Source organism: Rhinichthys klamathensis, unplaced genomic scaffold, assembly GCF_029890125.1.
Source record: "Rhinichthys klamathensis goyatoka isolate OS25496 unplaced genomic scaffold, OSU_Roscu_1.1 h1tg000157l_1, whole genome shotgun sequence".
NCBI lineage: Eukaryota > Metazoa > Chordata > Actinopteri > Cypriniformes > Leuciscidae > Rhinichthys > Rhinichthys klamathensis.
The window spans coordinates 4,583,777-4,602,917 of NW_026606692.1; the positions used below are offsets into that span (position 1 = coordinate 4,583,777).

At 42.3% G+C, this 19,141-nt stretch overlaps 1 protein-coding gene across 1 annotated transcript in view; it reads left to right on the forward strand.

Annotated features, from left to right (window-relative positions):
- The window catches only part of si:ch73-383l1.1 (receptor tyrosine-protein kinase erbB-4), a 219,642-nt gene that overhangs the window by 113,086 nt on the left and 87,415 nt on the right, over window positions 1–19,141 (forward strand). Inside the window, exon 2 of the mRNA XM_056258704.1 lies at window positions 4,158–4,309. Within this exon, the coding sequence (XP_056114679.1) occupies window positions 4,158–4,309 (152 nt within the window). The remainder of the gene's footprint in view (window positions 1–4,157; window positions 4,310–19,141) is intronic.

Genomic DNA, 19,141 nt, shown 5'->3' on the forward strand with positions numbered 1-19,141 from the left:
CTTGACACTTTCATCTGGCCCACATACCACGTGGAATGATGGCACTTGGGCGGTCCGCTCCTGTTTGCCAGATTTGGGCCACAATTAAGCCATAGTAATGCCGCATGTCAGCCGTAAACAAAACAAATGAAGCAGAACTGGCCCACATCTGGCCCAGACACCAAAATTGCTGTGGCCCAGATCTGGCCCACACTTGACACTTTCATCTGGCCCACATACCACGTGGAATGATGGCACTTGGGCGGTCCGCTCCTGTTTGCCAGATTTGGGCCACAATTAAGCCATAGTAATGCCGCATGTCAGCCGTAAACAAAACAAATGAAGCAGAACTGGCCCACATCTGGCCCAGACACCAAAATTGCTGTGGCCCAGATCTGGCCCACACTTGACACTTTCATCTGGCCCACATACCGCGTGGAATGATGGCACTTGGGCGGTCCGCTCCTGTTTGCCAGATTTGGGCCACAATTAAGCCATAGCAATGCCGCATGTCAGCCGTAAACAAAACAAATGAAGCAGAACTGGCCCACATCTGGCCCAGACACCAAAATTGCTGTGGCCCAATTCCGGCCCACACTTGACACTTTCATCTGGCCCACATACCGCGTGGAATGATGGCACTTGGGCGGTCCGCTCCTGTTTGCCAGATTTGGGCCACAATTAAGCCATAGTAATGCCGCATGTCAGCCGTAAACAAAACAAATGAAGCAGAACTGGCCCACATCTGGCCCAGACACCAAAATTGCTGTGGCCCAGATCCGGCCAACAGTTGACACTTTCATCTGGCCCACATACCCTTTGAACTTTAAACTGTGGGCTAGATGTGGGCCAGTTCTGCTTCATTTGTTTTGTTTATGGCTGACATGCGGCATTGCTATGGCTTAATTGTGGCCCAAATCTGGCAAACAGGAGCGGACCGCCCAAGTGCCATCATTCCACGCGGTATGTGGGCCAGATGAAAGTGTCAAGTGTGGGCCGGAATTGGGCCACAGCAATTTTGGTGTCTGGGCCAGATGTGGGCCAGTTCTGCTTCATTTGTTTTGTTTACGGCTGACATGCGGCATTGCTATGGCTTAATTGTGGCCCAAATCTGGCAAACAGGAGCGGACCGCCCAAGTGCCATCATTCCACGCGGTATGTGGGCCAGATGAAAGTGTCAACTGTGGGCCGGATCTGGGCCACAACAATTTTGCTATCTGGGTACAGACTACAACACCAAAAGAACCAAAACCCACAACGACACTGACCGAGCAAATAAATAAACAATAGGATAAAAACAACAAATTATTTATGTTTTATTATGTACGGAAAGCATACACTCTCTTTCTCCCGCTCTCTCGCCCACTCAAACGCACACACATACAGTACGGACACACACTCGCACAGAAACATGTTGTCAGCACTGCTCTGATGATTTTTTCAGTAAAAAAGTTTAACAACTTAAAATCTACATGACATTTCTCAGTAGCGAGGTAATAACAGCACTGTTCTTGGATCAGATAAACTTACAGTTTCTCTATTAGTAAAGACGCTGCTGCTGAACACTGTTCACAAATGCTTCATTTATCTCTCGTGTCGTGGCTGCATTACCACCTCTGGTGTGCAATATTTTTCTAATAATTCAACGGCCCGTCTTCAATTATTCCTTACTTGTTCATCTAAAGTTCCCCTCCAGCGTTCAATTACTCCTTATTACTATTTCCTTCACTTACAGCATCACCTCCTGCCCAGTGGCCACATAAACCTATAACCACATCACAAATATAGACTTAGTTATTGATCAGCCTTTAAATCAATTTTTCATATTTCTTCCCACTGTTCGAGCAAGTTTTTGAGCTAGTACACTTGCTGGCTAGCATTCAGTTGATCTTTGTTATTGCTATCAACATAATTAATTTAGCATTTTTTATTTAATATTACTTTATTTTATTTTATTTTAAAAATGTATTTGTTAATTATTATATTAATTAAGTCATATCAAATATTTTTTATAAATTCAATTATTGTATAATCTTTGTATAATCTATAGTATTATTATTACAGTAAAATAGATTGAATATTATACATATATTGTATATGTGTATTCTTTATATCTCTTACTGCGGACAACAACCTCAAGAACTAGAAATGTAAAGAGACTTGCTTTGGTATTATTGGACACTGATGCAAAAGTGACATAGTGAGTATTTCCTGCCAAAGGAAACTAATGGCCATGTGTTTCATACAGGAACAAAAAGCATTTTCACATGAATCATTGGATATGTACTTTCTACTCACACACATTTACAATAATCCTCTCTGTGGTGCTCGGCAGGCATGGGCCAGCTGATGTAGCAGATGGTTCAGGCTGGACCCAGGAAGGTGTTTGATGGGTGGAAATAGGTGTATTTAATTGCATGTCAAGTCTGACACCTCTGCCAGGGTTAAAGGGGCCTGTCTGTTCCTGTGCCTGTTAGCCCTCACAGCTCCTTCAGCCAAGACTCATCACTGTCCCTGGAAATCATCGCTAATACCATACACACCAAAACAACTCTTCTCCACTGGTTCTCCACACGGCTTAGAAATATCTCAAAACAGTAGCTGCAGTTAACACACAAAAGTAAGCAAAGGTTATGTTTCTGGCCACATTTTGCCAAGTGACAGATTAGGTTTTGTATTCCTTTAGTAACTATATGGACTATGCGCTGATGCTGAGTGGTTCCATTTTCACAGTAAGAGAGGTGGAGAACTATGTGGAGCCCCAAAGGATTTTTGTTGGTGGGGGGCTACTTGTCACCATCCTGTCCATACCCGAACCAGCCATCATGGCTCCCTGGGGAAATGAATTATAGTTTGAAGGTCAACAAAACCTAACACAGAAACTGAATATAGGAACAAACGGAACAGAATTATACTTCAAAATAAGATTCCAATTCAAGACAGGGGAACACAGGCCGGGATCATGACACATAGCCATATTAGTTGCATTTTAGTGTTCACATTTACTGATGTTCAACAGATGTTCAACAGACATGCAGAGCATTTTTGAGTCCATTCAAAAATGTCCATTCAATTTAACCAAAATAATTGTGCACACTTCTTCAGTGTGTGTAACTGTAAAGAAAGTATAAGCTTTTTAATATTTCATTAAATGTGGATATTTTCACATTATAATTACTGTACTACAAGTCATGCACTATTTTTTTTTTCAATGTACTGTATATACTGCTTTACTTGGGAATCCCTTGTGGTGGAAGTTAAATGATGGGCAAAAAAAACCCCGTTGAAAACGAGTTTTCTTTAGACATACAGTTTTATACTGCAATACATTATCCCCACTCAAAAAGTCACACCATTCATATGGCAAAAAGTGTGATACAATGTGGTTAAACCAATGCGGGTTGTAAACTCATGCATTGTTACACTGTTTTTACCTTGCAAATAGGTGCATGAAGACCCATCAGTTTATCATATGAGTTAATGTTACTGTGATAAGTCACTCCAAACTGAAACAAAGCCAGAAGAGTTTTTGATATGCATGAATGAAGCCTGGCATCTCTGAGATTCCACGCAAGGATTAGTCTCTGGGATCAGTGAAACAATCACTCATCAAATACTTCATTTAAACCTGCAGAACAGCCATCGGTGCGCTTGGACAAAATTGAAAAGAGAAGCTGATGTTAACTGTTGCCAGGCACACAGGCTTCTTTTTAATTAATAAAAAAAAAAAAAAAAAAAAGTAAAATGTCTATTTTATCTGGTTGTTTTGCATGGCAGATGTTTAGCGTTGCAAAAGCAGGTCAGTGGAAGCGCAAACACATGAACCTTCGCTCACTAATTTGGCTAATTACTTTCTTAAAGTAATGACCTGTGTCATTTCACACAATATGTGCGATGCTGGAGCGCCCATATGGAGAAAAAGATTTATGATTGTGTCCTGAGGACATTCCACACATTGTTTAGAGAACCTAATGCTGCTTTGGAAAGTTTCCAAAAAACATTTGGTTTGTTTTTTACTTCTCACCCACCTACCTAATTGTTATTGTCTTTCATAGCTGCAGTTATTCAAAGCTTGCAATTTATGCAAGACGATACATTATGAAGGATTCATTTGCTTTGATCCATCTCTTATTTTTCTGTCCTTTACCTGTTTCTCTCTCTCTCTTTCTCCTCTGCAGTGTGTCCTGGCACTGATAACAAGCTCAGCACACTGTCTGATTTGGACCAGCAGTATAAGACTCTTCGGAAGTTCTATGAGAACTGTGAGGTGGTCATGGGTAATCTGGAGATCACCAGTATTGAAAGAAACCGCAACCTGTCTTTCCTCAAGGTGAGATTATCATTAACTACGTTTTATGGATCATTATCGCCACAGTCGAGGAATCCAATCGGTAAATTATGCATTTTTGTGTTTCAGCGTAAACGATATATTTAATTTGATGGCAAATATAATGGGGCTGGGGTTGGTTGTTAGATGCGGGGTTAGTTGTCCTAGTAAGTTGTGAAGACTTTCGGTCATGTCATTTTCTCAACCCATACCCAACCTATCACACCCATTACAACCCATATGTTTTCCCCATACATCATTTGTATGTATTGTATGTATTTTTTATATTTTGTCCATTGACTAAAACAGTTAAAAGTTCACAAAGGATGTGATAATAGAAACCTAAAGGCCCCGATATACTCACAGGGAAGTTCTTTTTCGTTCTGCGCTTAGGGGTAAAAAGGAGTTCAAAATACATTTGCAGCGATATACTGTTAGCGAACATCCCGACAGCGCCCACGCTGATGAGAGCGACGTTTAGATGAATCTGTAAATATGTTCTGCAGACTTTCCTTTCAATAACAAAAGAAACACACAACAAAAATGACAGCGGTGAGAAAACAATTGTTAAGAAACCATCTGATCATAGCGATGTGGATACGTTTTCAGCTCTGCATTTCATTGTAATGAATACAACACTGTTGATATGTTTGGTCTTGGTGGAGTATGTTGGTTATTGCTGCTGCAGATCAAGGACGGGACTTACTGCTAATACACAAATGACTCGCGAGCAAGAAAAACATGCTGCTGTATAGCATACATGAATTACCCGTAGCCGATCTATACAGGTGGAGCTGGGGAAGGTGGAGGGTTTCTGATTGCGCGTTGCACTTCTATGGCAAATGCTGACCAAGTATTTAAAGGTTGAGCACACAAGCTCATTGGTTGCTGATACAGCAGGAAACAAGCAGCTGTGCCCTATAGATAATGATGTGATTGCAAGATTGAGTTTAGTACTTATCAGCCTGCGCCATCTAGAGTTCCATGACAGAACTTTGTAAAAAAGTGTCAGTGTATTTTTCAATTAGAATTACTTCATCTTCCTCTATAAATCAGCTCTCAAGTGTGTTCATGTTTCTCGCGGCTGTCCGACCTCGACGGACTGAACAGAAGAAATGAACGGGAGAATATTTTCACACCAAAGAAGATGGAGCCTCAGAGTACACCTACCTATTTTGTAATCACCACGGACCTAAGGCATTTACCAGCTGGAGTGAACTTTTCCAGAAAGTTTGCTTTAACCAGCTGTTTCGAACGAATGAAACAAACTTTGTTTTGGTCCGATTTTGTACGAAATGACATCACACCATGATGTTCGTTGTTCGGTTTCGCTTGTTGTATATCGGCGCCTTAAATAATGTTTATGTTTCAGGTACCTCTTTACTTGAAAACTGATCTTTTCCATAAAAAGTGAATTATGACTATATTTTTGGTAACACTTTACAATGAGGTTTTATTAGTTAACATTAGTTAATGTATTTACTAACATTAACTAACAATGAACAATACATTTGTTGTAAATGTTAGTTAATAAAAAATGCAGCTGTTGTTCATTGTTTGTTCATGTTAGTGCACAGTGCATTAACTAATGTTAACAAATACAAACTTTGATTCGATAACGTATTAGTAAATGTTTAAATTAATATTAATAAATGCTGAAGAAGCATTGTTCATTCTTAGTTCATGTTAACTAAGGTAGTTAATTAATGTTAACTAATGAACCTTATTGTAAAGTGTTACCATGTTTTTTTTTTCCTTCTAAAATTAACGATTTTCTTTATTGTCTCAGCTGAAAACTCAGGATGACTCAAAAGTATTTCAATGAATAAATTATTAATAATATATTAAAATAATTTAAATGAATATGCAAATAAAGCCAAAGTCAAAAAGGTTGAGAACCACTATAGGCTGTTGTTTTTTAGTAGACATGTTATAATGTTCTCTTCTCATGTTGCTCTTACATATGATGGTAATTTTGGGACCTGCTGAGAATAGGGGTTTAAGTCTGCATTTCCTTTGATTATCTAAGGAGGAATGTAGTGTAGTGATCAGGGATGGTAGAAATTAATCAGAAACCTCTCAAGTTACTGTATTTTTATTATTAATAAATTCCTAATCAGTGAAAAGAAGGATGGCGAGTGAAAAAAAAAACACATTTAAAGTTTTAAATTTGAAAGTTTTTAAAGGAAGTAAAGTTTGTTTAATATTGTAAGGTAAGAATATTGTAATATACAGTATTTAGATGCAGTCTAACACACAGTCTTTATCAAAAGTTAAATAGTATATAATATTAATGTACTTTTTCACTTATTGTCTTAGTTTGTCTCATATGGTGTTGTTAAGATGCATCTTCCGTTACAATGCTGTCCTTCTCTAGATGTATAGATGTACAGGCCTTTTTAATGTACAGGCCTACACTAGCATTCAAAAGTTATTAATATTGTGAAATATTATTACTTTTAAATGAACTGTTCTATATTTGAATATTGGATTGAAATATTGGATTTGAAATGCTTTGAGCACAGCAAACATCGCTGTATATGATGACATTTACATTTAGTAATTTAGCAGGCTGAAGATACTTACTGAAAATTGCAGATTATATCTATACTGTATATACTTTGTTAAAGGTGAACTAAGTAACTTTTTTACCTTAACCGAACAGCTTTGGAGTCATTGTAATGTTTATATTACTGATTTCGTGTTGAATGGTGGTCGTCTCGCACCCCCCTGGTGCCTGTGAGCCGCAAAACCACCCTTGCAACTTTGGGCCGGCGAGCCGCCGGCCTCAGTGTTAGGAAGTATCGTGTGATATCAGCACTGTTAAAAATTGCTGTAAAAATACAGCCAATTTCCAACAGTAAAATACTGTTATTTCAATAAACAGTTTTATCCTGTAAATTTACAGCCTATGTTCCATAAATTAATTGCTTGCTGTAAATTTACAGCATTTATGTGTAAACCAATTTGTTCCTGGAAAAAACAGTCTTGGACTGTAAAAAATAGCACGTGTGGGCGGGGCATCTTCAACGCGGTCTCTTTTCGAACAGAAAGCAGTCAAAGAACAAAATGGTTTCGCAACACTCCTGCTGTCTTAAAGAAGGCCACTGTTCAAGGTAAGTTTATTTCTTTGCTGTTATTCTATTATGTTGCTCCAGAGTACCTGTAAAATCGCCTTTTTCATGAGGTATTTTTTTTAACTGCTTACTGAGCGCGAATCGCGTTTTGAAGACAGAGCTCGACGGTTGAGACATTTCGCCTAGCTGCTAATGAACGCTCTCTGAGCTCCGATTACTAACGTAAATCTATGCGATTATTACTGCGAATTCTTTGCTTGGCTAAAGTTGTTACCATTTAGAAATTAGTTGGGCTTTCTTTTGTAGTAGCCTAACCCTTAACTCGATTTATATGAATTTGTGATTCAGTAACGTTACACGGTGCGAATTACCAGATGCATCAATTCGCATAATATCATGCACATAAGATGGAGAATAATTACAAAACAACTCGAAATATCCAGATCCAATGTTGTAATTAAAATGTAGTGGTCAATTTGTTTAGTTTCCATGCAAGTAATATTAAAATTCCCAAAGCAAATTAGATATGTATTTTGTTTTTTTCGATTTAGTGATGCAAGTACCTGCGTTTTTGTGAGATTCACATGTAAGTTAGGCCTAACGTTATAGTATTAAGTCAAAGAGGTTGTGTTTGAAAGACGAGAGACGGATATTCTTTGCGGCGCGAAACACGTTTTTGCAGACAGACAGTTATCAACAGCTGAGGCATTTCACTATTCAATGTTCTCCGCACTCTGACGTCGATTTTCTTTGCTTGGTTAAAGATTTCGAAATAATTATATTCTTTTTTTTCCCTAGGAATCCTTCACTTGATGTAAATGTTTTACTGAGACAGTTTGCCCTAATCTTTGGTGAGTTTAACTTTCACGCCATGTATAACTTACTTGCAAACTTTGTGCACAATCATGCAGTAACCTTAACATTTTTGCATTTGATATTCCAGAAGTAACACAGAAGCAAGGATGACCGACACATGAGCTTCACAATTCTCTGTCACGTCACCATGTCCCTGGTGAACACTCTTATGGCAGTAGATCGTAAGTAATGATTTATAGTTCATTTAGTATTTATTTTATTTTTGTTTTTCTTACACGAAAATAAAATGAGTTAAAACGATTAATATTTTTATTACACACATCTATCGTTTGGCTTCAGATTTAGAAGACATTGATTCATCCACGGTGGCCTTGTGAATTAATGTTACGATCGTGGTGTTGTTTTTTAAGTGACAAAAGAATTAAGATTAGTTAAGTACATTAACATGATCATTTTATGTTTCTTTTAAAAGTGTTTGCAGAGTATGTGATCACTTTTTGCAGAGTATGTGATCACTTTTTGCAGAGTATGTGATCACTTTTTGCAGAGTATGTGATCACTTTTTGCAATGTGCTTTATTTTAGCACTAAGATTTTCTTGATTTTCTTTACTCTCAGACCTGGATTTCCTCTCAGACCAGATCTGTCAAAAGCTGATGTGGGACGTATTGGCTGTTTTTTGCCTCTTTCTACATTTCTTCACCCATTGGTTCTCGTGATTATGTCCTCTCAGATCTGGACTTCCTCTCAGGCCAGATCATTCAAAAGCAGGTTTGGGATATTTTGGCAGTGTTTTTTTTTTTTTTTTTTCTCTATCAAGGATTTTTTTTATCCATTGGTTCTCAATGTTTTCCTCTCAGACCCAGACTTAATCTCTGGCCTGGTTGCTGATGTGACATTTTGGCTGGTTTTAGTGTTTTGTTTGTTCGGGTTTTTTTTGCCTCTTTGTAATGTTTCTGTGTTTGCCTACTGGTTCCTCTCATTGAATTTTAAAATGTATTTTCTGTGACTTTTTTTCCTTAAATACTGTTAATGTATTGTTAAAACCTGTTACTTATTTTAAATAAATGGCAAACAATGTACTAATACATAATCTATTTTGTCTTTATTTTTTCCATTGAGTAAAAAGTCTGTTTGGAATGTCTGTATACATTATGCTACATATAGGGATGTTAATAGATATCAGACAATAGAGTAAATAAAAAACAGTATTTATATTCTTACTTTATGCTGCCAGTACTTTGTGAAATTACAGCACAGCCTTAAAATTAAAAACTGTAAAATTACGGTAAAGGGCTGGAACCACAGCTGCCAGTACTTTACTGTGAAATTACAGCATTGTTGAAACCGTAAAATTACGGTAAAGGGCTGGAACCACAGCTGCCAGTACTTTACTGTAAAATTACAGCATTGTTGGAACCGTAAAATTACGGTAAAGGGCTGGAACCACAGCTGCCAGTACTTTACTGTAAAATTACAGCATTGTTGAAACCGTAAAATTACGGTAAAGGGCTGGAACCACAGCTGCCAGTTCTTTACTGTAAATATACGGGTGAATTTTTTACAGTGAGGTCTCGCGAGGTAACGAATTGCTTTACGGCAAAAAACAGACCTGATAAAATTCTGATAAAATTAGCATCAAACAGAAATAACCCGGCGCCGTATACATGTGGTGTTCGAGGCGCACATACAATACAGACTGCCGACAGTTAAACAGGGCGCACGCAGCTCTTAAAGGGGCCATACCTTATTTCCACTCGTTACAGCGTCCATCCTACTGAACAGGTACCGGTGTACAGGGGGAGGGGATCCGGCCGTGAGTGCGAGCCATCTCTGCGTGAGTGCTATTCACGACAGTACAAGTACTCCACAGCGACTCTAGGGGTCGCTGTTTGACAAAAACGGAATTCCTACTTAGTGCTGCTTTAAATGCTACTTTATAAAGTGTTGGTTTATAAGCTCGATCAAGTCTATGACGCACCTATTATTTATTAGTGATTTATCTGCAATTTTAAGTAAAGTGTCTTCAGCATCACTTTATGTTCAGCAAAGTACCTTCTTGTCATAGGCAATTTTATTTCTTTATATTTTTGTGTGTGTGTATGTGACTTTGTTCCCTATACAGCCTGTTGTCCACTACTGTGTATGACAGTTTGTTAGCCTGTTGTGTCACCAAAGCCTGTCCACTGTCAGGATCCTGTGATGATGTTAGAGGGTTTGATTGACAGTTCATTCAAGTCTAATCAGGCCACCTGATTGTTACATGCCAGCTGACTGGGGACATCAAGCTCAGTGTCCAAGTAAGCACCAGACGGATAATTGCCTTTGTCTGCAACTAAAATATGTGAAAAATGTAAACCTTGTGGGTTGATGTTGTTCAGTCGAGTAGTTTTCTGCAGACCAAGCAGGATTTTCAGCACAATGGGGCTGTACTCCGGTGTAATAATGCTTGAGTTGTTCTGGCTGGCTCTTGTTCTCTTACACGGGTCATTCACTCCCGTCTCTACGGTCGTTGAGGAGAGCGAAGTGGTTTCGGGCAGTAGTGAGGAGGATGAGATTGTCTTAAAAGAATATCAGTATAATACACGCATACAACAGTTTACTGCTCCACAGTATCAGAGGAATGGGTTAGGATATTTTTATATTTGTTGACAGTTATTAGTTTTACATGTTATTAGTGGAGTTTGATATGGAAAACTAAAGCAAAGTTGGTGCTCTAAGCGATGTTGGGTGACGTCACTTCTTGTTGACGTTCGAAGTATTGTCAAACAAAACGGAGGTTAGCTAGACCCTCCCTCCTCCTCATCTCGTCCCCTCCCCCTGTACTAATACTTCATTCAAGGTGTAATGTCACCAAGTTCGACAAATGCTTTCATATAATGCAGAACAGAATGCAGAAAAAGAGAAACATTACCAGAAACACACGATAAAACGTTTCGCCACCTGAGGTTATAACTTTAGCTCCCATACAAGGACGCAATAATAGCAAGATAACGTTAGCTTTGCATTTCACAGTGAGCATAAACAGCTAACTGGCAGGAAACAAATTTAGTCAAAGTTGTCAATAGGCTAGAAATTAACATTCAAATTCATAACAAACAGTTGGTGAAAACAATCATTCACACGAACTGTCGCCCTACTGTGCGAGTTTGCTTGATCATTTACAATAGAGATCGAGCACTAGCTGCTAGAAACCTATGTTGTATTCACCAAAGTTAGCGCTAACTGCATAGTTCTAGCTAATTATATCCTTGTGTTTGTTAGGCGAACATAAACGTCCATTTAGAAAATCAAACTGGATTTACCCACATGTCCAGCAAAAACAGAGCTACCTGACTGTCGGATTGGAAGCCCTTCTGCCGGCGGAGATCTCGCCACCTTTCAAAGGCTTTCCCAATGTAAATCCTTCCTTTCCCAATGTAAATCATTTTTGCAATCTGTTCATCAGAACGTCGTCTCTTTGGTCGTGTGTCGGTCATATCAAACCTAAAGAGAATATAATTCTAACTTCCCTCTTCATGCTTCTCTCTCCTCCACACCCCCCTTCATGTGTACGCGCACTAACCCCCCAAACCCCACCCCCAAATCCTTCTTGTCGGTTATTGGCTGCAACACTGTTTGTTATGTTTCGTGGAGCGGGTTTGACCCAGTTTGATTTTGTTGCCGTTTGTGGAGCCTGGGGTGTCTACAGAGACCGCGTTTTTTTTACAGTGTGTTCAGGGGACAGGCAGCTAACGGATAGTGAGGAGATGTTTGCTGTATGTGACAAAAAATGTTTTGGCCTAAAAAACGTGTGACATTGCTTAGAGCACCTTTAAAGAAATATTCTGGATTCAATATAAAACTCAGTCAGCAACATGTGTGGCATAATGTGGATGTGATAAAGACGAGCCCACCAGCTCGCCTTCGGGGAGAAATGTGAGTCCGTGAACGGATGTAAAGGATGGCGCACTCGCAGAAACACTTCGTGCAAGGTGGAATTTATTTACAGGGCCAATAAGAAGACCGTCCACAGTGAAGTATATTTACAGGTGCCCACAAAAGGAAAGAAAATAAAAAAACCTAAAAAGTATAACAACAGAAAAACAAAGACGATAACTCTTTAAAAAAAAAAACGTATCTACAGCACACAAAGGTTTTTCTTGCTTGAGGCACCACAGTTGCACTCTCGCTTCCGACTTGGTTAACAAGTCCTGACTTTAGGTTTGGCCTTGGCTTAAATAGGCCAAACCCCGCCCCTTTTTGGGCCACACCAATTCCCGGAACATACAACAGTTAATACATATACAAATACTTCATCTATTTGATTATCCATAATAATTAATCCCAATATATATATATATATATATATATATATATATATATAATAATAAACACATAAACCATTCACACATAATCCACTTAACACATAATTTTTCCATTCAAATACCCACAGGTACACCTATTCACACTAGACAATGGTTTCGTCAGCTTCCGGTTTCGATTCGCCGGCGCGACCCGGCCATGACGTCATAAATGGCCGCCACTCGATCGTTCGGTTCGGCCGGCTAAACTTTCCCGCCGGAGGACTGACTACGCCCACACAGACAAACAACACAGAGGCGAAACAACAAGACAGTGCAGTGTAAGTGTATGAAATGACCGGGAAATTAATATGGAAGGGAGAGTGGAGAAATGGAAGAATGTCCATGTGCTATCAGCATCGCGTGTGCACCCGCTCCGATGATAGCGGCAAAGGCAGGGAGCATCGACGTGAATGAGGTCAGTATGTATGTGCGTATATATGTGTGTGTGCCAGTGCTGCTTCCCCAGCGGTGGCAGCTAATGTGACTTTATCACATCACCTTCCCCCTCTCCTAGCCGCGTACTGGCCGGAAACCTGGACAGGTAGTCGGCTACCACGTTGAGTCTGCCCGGTCTGTGCCGTATCTTGAAGCAGTACGGTTGCAGGGCGAGGTACCACCGTGTGACTCTAGCATTGTGGTCCTTCATGGACTGAATCCAGGTTAGGGCCCGGTGGTCGGTTTCTAGATCGAACTCTCGACCAAGGAGGTAGTAACGCAAGCTGTCCAGGGACCACTTGATGGCGAGACCTTCCTTCTCGACCGCCGAATATCTTGTTTCCCTGGGCAGTAGCTTACGGCTGAGGTAAACAACTGGTCTCTCTTCTCCAGCGCTTCCCTGGGCAAGGACCGCACCAACCCCCGTTGCGGATGCGTCTACTTGCACCAGGAACCTCTGAGAAAAGTCTGGACTCTGCAGGACTGGGCTGGAGCACATCTTGTCTTTCAATGTAGTGAAAGCAGTCTCGCAGTCATCGGTCCATGGAATGGGGTTCTTCACCAGTTTTGACAACAGGTTGGTCAGGGGGACCGCAATGGAGGCAAAGTTTGGTACAAATCTCCTGTACCAGCCCACCAGTCCTAGGAATGACCTCACTTCTTTCTTGGTCTTTGGTTGTGGGCTCCTTCGGATTGCCTCCACCTTGTCAATCTGTGGTCTCAGTTGTCCGTTGCCCATGTGATACCCCAGGTAGTTTGCCTCTTGTTTTGCCCACTCGCATTTTGAGACGTTTAATGTCAATCCTGCTTCCTCTATCCTTCTTAGGGTTTGTTGGAGGTGTTGAAGATGCTCTGCCCAACAGTTGCTATGGATTACCACGTCATCCAGGTACGCCGCAGACCAGTCTTCACAGTCTTGGAGGACTCGGTCCATCAGCCTCTGGAATGTGGCTGGTGCCCCGTGCAGCCCAAAAGGAAGGACTGTGAATTGATATAGTCCTAGTGGTGTTCGGAATGCGGAGTATGGTCTGGACTGAGGGTTGAGGGGTACCTGCCAGTCTCCCTTACACAGGTCTAACGTGGTGATGTACTGGGCTCTTCCAATTTTCTCCAGCAGGTCATCTATTCTTGGCATGGGGTATGCATCGAATTTAGATTGGGCGTTGAGCTTGCGGAAGTCGATGCAGACACGCAGGGATCCGTCCTTCTTGGGTACGATCACCATCGGGCTGCTCCACTCGCTCGTTGAAGGTTCTATCACTCCTAGCTCCTTCATCATCTTGATTTCTTCCTTTAAGGGTTCCACCAGCCTCTCAGGCACCCGGTAAGGACGTTGGCGTGATGGTGTTGGATCGGAAAGGTGGATGCTATGTTGGGTTAGCTCAGTCCATCCAGGCCTCTGACGGAACAAGGCTGGAAACTGGTTCAGGAGATGCTGCAGCTCTTTCCTCTTGGAGTCCTCTAGGTGCGTTAGGTTCACCACAGACGGCTGCCTCTTTGCATCCTCTGATTTCTCTTCCTCTTCCACCTCCACCTTCCTCACCAGAAGAGATGTTTCTGGTCCCTTACCGGGTGGCTCCTTCCACTCTTTCAGCAGGTTCACGTGGTAGGTCTGCCTGGTCTTGCCCTTGTCCGGATGATGAACTTCATATGTGACGGGCCCCATCTTGCGGACGACGCTGTATGGTCCTTGCCATTTAGCCAGTAGCTTGCTCGTCGAAGTTGGCAACAGGAGTAATACCTTCTGCCCCGGCTGGAATTGTCGTAGCCTGGCGTGTTGGTCATACCATTTTTTTTGTGCTCGTTGTTTTTCCTGTAGGTTCTCTTTGGCTTGTTCTCTGTACTGTTCCAGGCGATCTCGCATCTCCAGAACATACTGTACGATGCCGCCTTTCTCCTCCATCTTGGATGCAGGTTCTTCCTCCCAGCCTTTCTTCAACAGGTCCAGGGGTCCTTGTACCTGCCATCCGTAGAGGAGCTCAAACGGTGAGAATCCCGTTGATGCTTGGGGTACCTCTCGGTAGGCAAAGAGAACAAACGGTAGCCACTTGTCCCAGTCTCGTCCTGTGTCTGCAACGAACTTCCGCAACATGTTCTTGAGGGTTTGGTTGAACCTCTCCACCAGACCGTCCGTCTGAGGGTGGTATGGAGTTGTTCGGATGGCTTTTATGCCCAACTGCTTGTTCAGCTGCCCCATCAGTCGTGATGTAAAGTTCGTACCCTGGTCTGTCAGGATCTCCTCAGGTATGCCGACTCTGGAGAAGAGTTGAACCAGGGCATGGATGATCTTTGTTGTGGTGATAGAACGGAGTGGGAAAGCCTCAAGATACCTTGTAGCGTAGTCGTTGACTACCAGGATGTAGCGATGCCCAGCACTGCTCTTTTCCAATGGTCCCACAATGTCCATGGCGATCCGCCTAAAAGGTGCAGAAATGACAGGGAGGGGTTGCAGGGGTGCTCTGCCCCGCTGGGACACAGCACTCGTCTTTTGGCAGATGGCACATGTGTTGCAGTGAGTTTGTACATCAGTGTATAGTGTGGGCCAGTAAAAGCGTGAGCTAATACGTGCATATGTTTTCTGTTGGCCCAGGTGGCCAGCCCATGGAACAGTGTGTGCAAGGTGCAGAACAAGATGACGACAACAAGATGGTACAATCAGACGAGTCACATCATTCGTTCGCACATACAACACACCATTCACCACCACATATTCTTCTTTGCACAAATTCAAATTCTTTCCACACTCAGCTTTGACAAATAAGGGTTTTAAAGTTTCATCTTCCCTTTGGAGTTGTACTATGTTCCCTGGGACCTTCCAGCCATTAACTTCAAGGCCCTCCACCGAGGCTTCAGAGGCTGGGGTACCCAGGTACTTTGCAAGCCGCTTTTGACGCCGTGACTTTTTAGGGCCTTTAGTCCCGCCCTGCAACAGACTACCATCCAAGTCTGGCAGTGGCTGCAGACCTGCCCTGGCCTGAGCTCTAGTAAGAGCAGGACATGACAAATTAACAGTGGCAGTGGCAAAAGAATGTTCAGAGTCCTTAATGGTGGGTTGCAAGAGTTCATATAACACTGGCAAGTCTCTTCCTAGAATCATATCCGCTGGTAAATTGTCCACTATGGCAACACTAAGCAAGTACATTTGTTCCTGTACCTCTACCATTATTTCAGCCCGGGGATACTGCTTTACATCCCCATGTACGCACTGAACAGAGGTAGTGTCCACATAATTGACATTATTTACAAAGCATGATTTCAACATTGACAGAGAACTTCTAGTGTCCAAGAGTGCCTTTAGGGCATGTCCATTAGCAGTCACATCATATACATTCTGACCCTCCCCCACAGAGTCAAAATCACATTCCCCTTCTCTAGGCACATAACAAAAGCCCGTAAGCTTCGCTTTGCGAGCGGGACACACAGCTGCTTTGTGCCCCGGCTGCTGACAGTAAAAGCATACCAGCTCATTCCCCCCTTTTGACTTTTGTGCATTGTCTGACAGTTCAGCACGACCCCTCTCAGCCCCAAAGTGCGTCCGAACAGTACCTTTAGATGGTTGAGTGCGTAGACCTCCACGATGAGCGTTCTGGTATTGCTGAGCCAGTTTAGCCGCCGCCAGTCCTGAAGTTGGCTCATGCTCCCTTACCCAGGTGCGAGCATCATAAGGAAGTACCCGGAGTAGTTGCTCAAGGATAATGGCCTCGCCCATCTCCTCCTTGGAATGCTCACTCGGTCGTACCCATCGCTGATACAGGTTCTTTAGGCGATGATAAGTCTCGGATGGCGACTCTCCAGCTGGAACAGTGGGTGTTCGGAACCTTTGCCGATAGGTTTCTGGTGAGATGTTGAATTTCTCCAGCAACGCCTCCTTCAGATCAGCGTACACCTCTGCCTGCTCCTCATCCATCGCCAGGTACGCCTCCAATGCTTGCCCGGTGAGTAATGGAACCAGATGATAGCTCCACTCCTCCTCAGGCCACCTCCAAGTCCTGGCCAGACGCTCGAACCGCCGAAGATAGTTCTCAATGTCTTCCCCCTGCTGGAAGATTGGCATCTTTAGTTCAGCTCGATGCATTGGCTCTCTCCGCACCGGAAAACTTGGGGAGTCTCTGTCGTGGGCTGTTCTGCTTTGTGTGGATACCCTCTGAGCAGATGGCGTTGGTAGCTCCATTCGCAAGCTCTCGCTGTCGGACAACGTCTCAGCAGGACGAGTCGACTGCCGGATGGACTCGTGAAGACCCCGGAGCTCCTGCATATATCTCTCTTCTCTCTGCTGCTGTGCATCAAGGAACTGACGCATTAGGGAAACCATTCCCTCACCAGTTGTAGCGACTGGAGCGATTGGCTCAGTCTGTGGTGACCTGGACTTTTTCGAGGTCTCAGGAAGCTCTGCCATCACTTCCTCTTCCTCTGTAGTCTCCGCCGAATTCCAAGCCTCATCCTCCATCGTGGCAAACTTCCTCTGTGACCGCAACCCAGCCCTGGGTTTTTTCCCTTTTGGCGCTGTCTTGCGAGTAGCCATCCCACCGCTGCCACCATATGTGATAAAGACGAGCCCACCAGCTCCCCTTCGGGGAGAAATGTGAGTCCGTGAACGGATGTAAAGGATGGCGCACTCGCAGAAACACTTCGTGCAAGGTGGAATTTATTTACAGGGCCAATAAGAAGACCGTCCACAGTGAAGTATATTTACAGGTGCCCACAAAAGGAAAGAAAATAAAAAAACCTAAAAAGTATAACAACAGAAAAACAAAGACGAAAACTCTTTAAAAAAAAACGTATCTACAGCACACAAAGGTTTTTCTTGCTTGAGGCACCACAGTTGCACTCTCGCTTCCGACTTGGTTAACAAGTCCTGACTTTAGGTTTGGCCTTGGCTTAAATAGGCCAAACCCCGCCCCTTTTTGGGCCACACCAATTCCCGGAACATATAACAGTTAATACATATACAAATACTTCATCTATTTGATTATCCATAATAATTAATCCCAATATATATATATATATATATATATATATATATATATATATATATATATATATATATATATAATAATAAACACATAAACCATTCACACATAATCCACTTAACACATAATTTTTCCATTCAAATACCCACAGGTACACCTATTCACACTAGACAATGGTTTCGTCAGCTTCCGGTTTCGATTCGCCGGCGCGACCCGGCCATGACGTCATAAATGGCCGCCACTCGATCGTTCGGTTCGGCCGGCTAAACTTTCCCGCCGGAGGACTGACTACGCCCACACAGACAAACAACACAGAGGCGAAACAACAAGACAGTGCAGTGTAAGTGTATGAAATGACCGGGAAATTAATATGGAAGGGAGAGTGGAGAAATGGAAGAATGTCCATGTGCTATCAGCATCGCGTGTGCACCCGCTCCGATGATAGCGGCAAAGGCAGGGAGCATCGACGTGAATGAGGTCAGTATGTATGTGCGTATATATGTGTGTGTGCCAGTGCTGCTTCCCCAGCGGTGGCAGCTAATGTGACTTTATCACAGTGGATTATCATAAAAGCACAATTCGCCTTTGGCTAAGCCGCGCCCCCCCCAAACAAACTTCATCTGGGCTCTGGTATCAACACGGCTTATGCTGTGACAGCTCTTCCTGCTGAAATTTTATCAAACTTTTATAAAGCAGCAAATAAAGTGTCCGATAGAAGTAGGCAAAAGGGGCTGCAATATACGTTCGAAGGCTATATTCACGACATACAGGTGAAACGCAAGGAACAACAAGGCATCCAAACAGAGGCAAAAGCATACCGGTCACAGTCAAAAAATTAACCACCGCATATCCTACTAATCGAGACGGAGGCTGGGACTAACAATATCAAGGAGCAACACTGTTCATGCAAAGCTGGTTAGGTCTCTATTCACTTCTATAATCGTTATTACAAAGCAAACGGACTACGTGAGTATAACTAGGTATGTGAGTAAAATTTTCAACATGGTTAAATGCTAAAACTAGTTGTACAGATAGAAAGAGCTTGAAAAATCCTTTAAAATGACACCAAGACCATGTTTATGGGTTCAAGAATAACAAAATAAATGCCATTTGAAACTCGAAAGTCGTCACTTTATTTGGTCCCTTGTTTTCCATTAAAATTAAAACAAACGGTGTGACCGAATCATAAAAA